Here is a 2,628-nt window from a genome sequence, read left to right as displayed (position 1 = left end):
ATTTTTTAAGTTGAAGGAGGATAATGCAGGCGAATTCCACTAACGTTCAGTTTGAAGTTTGTCATATTTTTAATTTCATCTCAAATTCAGCTCGTGAAAAGTGTGTTCTAGCTTGACTTGAATATAAGATTGAGCATTTCTTTGGACTTTTTTATGGTCTTAATGGAACTTGGGCAACCAAAAGCTCAACCCGAGTCGGTTCGCTTACAACCTAAGAGCATCTTCAAGAAACTCTCTAAACACAATATACTCTCTATCTTACATAGCCAATGCTTAAAATTGAGCTCGAAAAGACTCTTTATGTCTTTTTTAAAATAGAGAGTAGGTTTGGTTATTCTTTAATGTCCAATGATTGCATTCAATACATTACAAATTTCAATTTTCTATGATTTAAATTATTCAAATTACATTTGAATTGATTGGACATTGACATACAAAAAAATAACGTAAAATAAGATGTTTTTATTATGCATAAAATGTATTTTATAAATAGACAATCTCTTGAAGATGCTCTGATTGGATTAGCAGATTATTTCAAGCGGGTTATATATTAGCAATCATCTTAGAACTTTTCTGCTCGAGAAATAGTTAAAATTATAAAGATATTGCTTTGCTTTACAAGGCTTGGACATTATTTTTGTACTGGTTCGACCTTTGTTGCATGTTAAACTATGGTTCACCCTTTATGTGATTTTAGTTGATTGTGCATTCAATTGTTTCAACTATTCTTAAGTATTCTCTTTGGTAGTAATAGTATCAACTACTTACGAATAAAATTTTCTGCTGCAGTTGTCCAATACGAAGCTCGTTGAAGCTGCTTCTGATGGTCCAAAAGCATAATTCAGGTGAGGTGAGACTAAGGGTGTCTTCCATAATTATACAAGATGTTGGTGGATGCTTTATATATTTCTCAGAATTGTTAGTTATATTGTCAACTTGTCTTGGTCTGGCGTGATTTTATCATGACTCTTCTGTATGGTACAAATGATGGTCAATCTACACTTGTCTAGAAAATCTTTTTCCTTGTTCACTAATAAATGGACTAAACTCATGTTTCATATTATGTTGTGACGCTCGTTTGGAGTATAAAAACTCTCCATTTTCATTGAAATCAGTTTGTCATCTTTGGAATGCTTGCCGAGTAAAGGCTTCTATGCCCTGAAAGTTTGATTTGCAAGGTTACGTTATTGTTTAGTAAATACAGATGGAAATAGCTGTGTCGTGCCCTGTATGTAGATTTTAACTGGACAAAGCTTCCTTGGTTACTAGAGGTATAAACCAGACTGGACCGCTAGTTGGCCCGGGGCTTCAATGGTTGAAATAAATTTTACGACCGTTGGGTCCCTTCTATTAAATTCTATTTGGAAACCATGGTCCTCTTCTCGTTTGGTGAAAGGTCTTTGTCAAGTGGATATTCCTTTGAATGCGATCTCTTCCTTAAGGTTGCGCCTGATCCAGCAAGCATATTAAGCCCTTGTTTGGTCTCCATTATTTCTAAAATGTATTTTTTCTGTCACTTATTTTCAATCACACATTCTTTAGTAAAATAATATTACATGCAAACTCAGAACTTTTCATTATTTTTTAACACCACATTTTCTATCAAAATACTATTCCAATATGCATTTTGGGCAAAAAAAGGGATCGAACAGTCTCTAAATGTCATTTACCGTGACCCAACGCTCACTTCCCATCCCCCATGGCTCTGCAGGACAATTAAGGAGTGACCTAAACTAAAGTTTGGTCCATGATTGCAAATTATGGAGCAACCATAGTAGCATCAAATTGTTGGGTTCTGTTTCTTAGGCGAATCAAACCGAATAACCCAACCATGAAGTTGCTGAAAAATTAATATCGACTGAATATAAAGCATACAAATCATACATTTATTTTTCGACAATGCATGTTTGGTACACAGTACGTTCCGTACTATCTAATCGTTATCCAACCTGCCAAACATGACATTGCTGTGGAAACCTAGTTAAGTGATCAGGTCTGGAAGGCAGGAATCTCAATCCCTTTGTTATTACAGGGAACTGGTGCATCATATTTGCTGAATAGCCTGTAAGATGATATGAGTGATAGCACTGCATAACAAAGTGTGACTATAAATGTAATTGCAATGGAGGCAGTGGCTTTCCTGCAGAAACCACCAAATGATCCACATGTTTGGCTCCATGTAATTGAGGCATCCCCTTTATATGCCAAATACACCACCTCCGTCGATATAGCACCGGCAGACAGGATCAAGTAAGTTAGTAACTGCACGCATTAGAGTAAAATGTGACTTTTAAGGAGAACGAGATGCACACAAATGTTCATTTGTTTACTTTTTTGAGCTCGTGCATACCTGGTCGAGGAGAAAGAATGTCCATGCTCGAGACATGGTCGACGGCCGAGGTATGGCCACGACGACAGCCGATAGAATAGAATAACCAGCACAAATGCCACTCGCATGCACTAAGTATCTACAAATACATAAATTGTGTCATACTGACGCTCAGCAACGCTTTCACTACTACTTCTTGGAGTAGAGTTCCGTGAGACAGCTATATTAATTAGTGTTTTGAAAATAATTTTTGAAAAAGTTCTCTTCCTGAATAGCTTTTAGATTAAGTCTATCTTTTA

At 36.1% G+C, this 2,628-nt stretch overlaps 1 protein-coding gene across 1 annotated transcript; it reads right to left on the bottom strand.

Moving 5' to 3' along the window:
- Nucleotides 1-1,859: 1,859 nt before the first annotated feature.
- LOC111376526 (CASP-like protein 2A1) lies at nt 1,860-2,488 on the bottom strand (the record flags this gene model as incomplete). The annotated part of the gene is made up of 2 exons (XM_022999485.1): nt 1,860-2,262; nt 2,351-2,488. Coding segments are annotated over 2 exons (411 nt in total), but the record flags the coding sequence as incomplete, so codon positions are not given.
- Nucleotides 2,489-2,628: the final 140 nt, after the last annotated feature.

This window comes from Olea europaea, unplaced genomic scaffold (assembly GCF_002742605.1).
Source record: "Olea europaea var. sylvestris unplaced genomic scaffold, O_europaea_v1 scaffold15149, whole genome shotgun sequence".
In the NCBI taxonomy this organism is placed as follows: domain Eukaryota; kingdom Viridiplantae; phylum Streptophyta; class Magnoliopsida; order Lamiales; family Oleaceae; genus Olea; species Olea europaea.
The sequence above is the reverse complement of the archived record's forward strand: the minus strand, read 5'-3'. Positions and strand labels throughout refer to the sequence as shown.